The sequence below is a fragment of the Poecilia reticulata genome, unplaced genomic scaffold (assembly GCF_000633615.1).
Source record: "Poecilia reticulata strain Guanapo unplaced genomic scaffold, Guppy_female_1.0+MT scaffold_262, whole genome shotgun sequence".
NCBI classification, from domain to species: domain Eukaryota; kingdom Metazoa; phylum Chordata; class Actinopteri; order Cyprinodontiformes; family Poeciliidae; genus Poecilia; species Poecilia reticulata.
This window is the reverse complement of record NW_007615044.1, coordinates 184234-185932: the sequence shown is the minus strand read 5'-3', so window position 1 is coordinate 185932 and position 1699 is coordinate 184234. Positions and strand designations below refer to the sequence as shown.

Here is a 1699-nt window from a genome sequence, read left to right as displayed (position 1 = left end):
AAACTGTAAGCGTCACATCGGTGCCAGGGTTAAATCTGGGTTAGCCTCATAAAACAAACATTGCGTAAAAGACTATCTGAGGGAATGGAAGGGAATGCAAGTAGCTGCCAAACCAAAAGTCTAAACAATAATCACACAGGTTGCTGGCAATTTCAGTACAGCTTGATGAGAGATTATCGTGCCTTATTTGCTAGTGGGCAAACATAAAAGAAGCAAATGTAACTCCATAATTAGAGAAGAAAATAAGAGTCATATTTTCAGTGTCTTGCAATAGCACTTTTACCCATTGACTTCTTTCACATTTTCTCTTGGAAGCCACAAATTTCAATAAACTTTAAAGAGTATTGTATGAGAGTAGAGCACATTTGTGAAGTGGAAAGAAAAGCATGCAATGCTATCAAATAGTTTTACCACTAAAAACCCGAGAGGCCTTTCTTAATGCATTCAATACGCACTCTTTGCAACAATTACCAATTCTCTACCAGCTGTGCGYATGCAGAGATTGAAATATTTTACAATTCTTTGCAAAGTGGCCCGAACTCAGTCGAACTGCATTTAGAATCAAGTCTTGCCACAGATTATCAGTAGAATTTAGTTCTGGACTTAAACTGGGCCATTCTAATACATGAATATGCGTTGATAAGCCAATCCACTGTAACTCTGCCAGTATTTTTATGGTTATCACCGCATGAGAAAGTGAACCCACACCTCAGCCTAAAGTCTTTTGGAACCTGCAACAGGTTATTTCTAGTACTGCCCTGTGTAATGCTGCGASTCTCTGCAGCTCCTCCAAAGTCAGCATGGACTTTGGCTGCTTCTCTGATTAATGTCCTCGTTGTCCAACCCCTATAAGATTCAGTGGTTTACTGAAATGATGTATCATACTATTTCCACTTTGAGACGATGGACTGAACAAAGCTCTGTGAGACGTTCAAAGTCTGAGTCTTCGGGACTCTACCGGCAAAAAACATTGGAAACCATGTATCCATTTCCCTGTATCTTTGTTACCAGCGTKTACAAAAACTAGATTACTTAGTATTTGTGCAGATCACCTGTAGCAATAGTTAAATATGAGCCTACTGTTAAAAACAACATTTTATTTTAGGCATGCTGTCCATGTGCCGTGCATGTGACTATAATAAATTGCAATCCAGTTAATTCCCCTCCAACTTCGCCTTTTTCGTCTGTTTAATTGATTCATTAATAGTCGAGCTGGGAAACTTGTGAAGACTAGTGCATTCACCCAGCTTTGCTTTACACAGCAGCCACTGCGTGTATGTCCATCTGTCTGTCAAAATGAATCCAAATGTGTCAGAATGTTTGCAGAGCTGTCAGGTGTCCTGAGTGTTTGTTTGGAGAACTAGTCAAGCAGAGAAGGTATGTACGCGTATGGAAAGACCAAAAAGACATMATGCTGGTGTCTTGAGGGAGCAGACAGACATGCTATCCCTGCTGCCTTTCGTTCCCTGTMTCCAGCTGATAAAGGAGTAGGGTGTGGCGTGTTTCCTCTCCTGAGTGCTGTTTCCAGAGGAACCAGCATTCCCAGCTCCGTCCTGATCCACAAACATTGAGAAGCCTGTGAAATTTGGCCCAATGCCCGTTACCCTATCTGACGATTACTCACCTGAGTGCAGGGACAGGCTGGCTCGGACGTCCTCCGCCACCTGACGCACCACGCTGGAGTTACTGGGCACGTAGC

At 42.4% G+C, this 1699-nt stretch overlaps 1 protein-coding gene across 1 annotated transcript in view; it reads right to left on the bottom strand.

Annotated features, from left to right (window-relative positions):
* LOC103460604 (uncharacterized) overlaps nucleotides 1-1699 on the bottom strand; it is a 31705-nt gene that overhangs the window by 7509 nt on the left and 22497 nt on the right. Inside the window, exon 6 of the mRNA XM_008402849.1 lies at nucleotides 1625-1673. Within this exon, the coding sequence (XP_008401071.1) occupies nucleotides 1625-1673 (49 nt within the window). The remainder of the gene's footprint in view (nucleotides 1-1624; nucleotides 1674-1699) is intronic.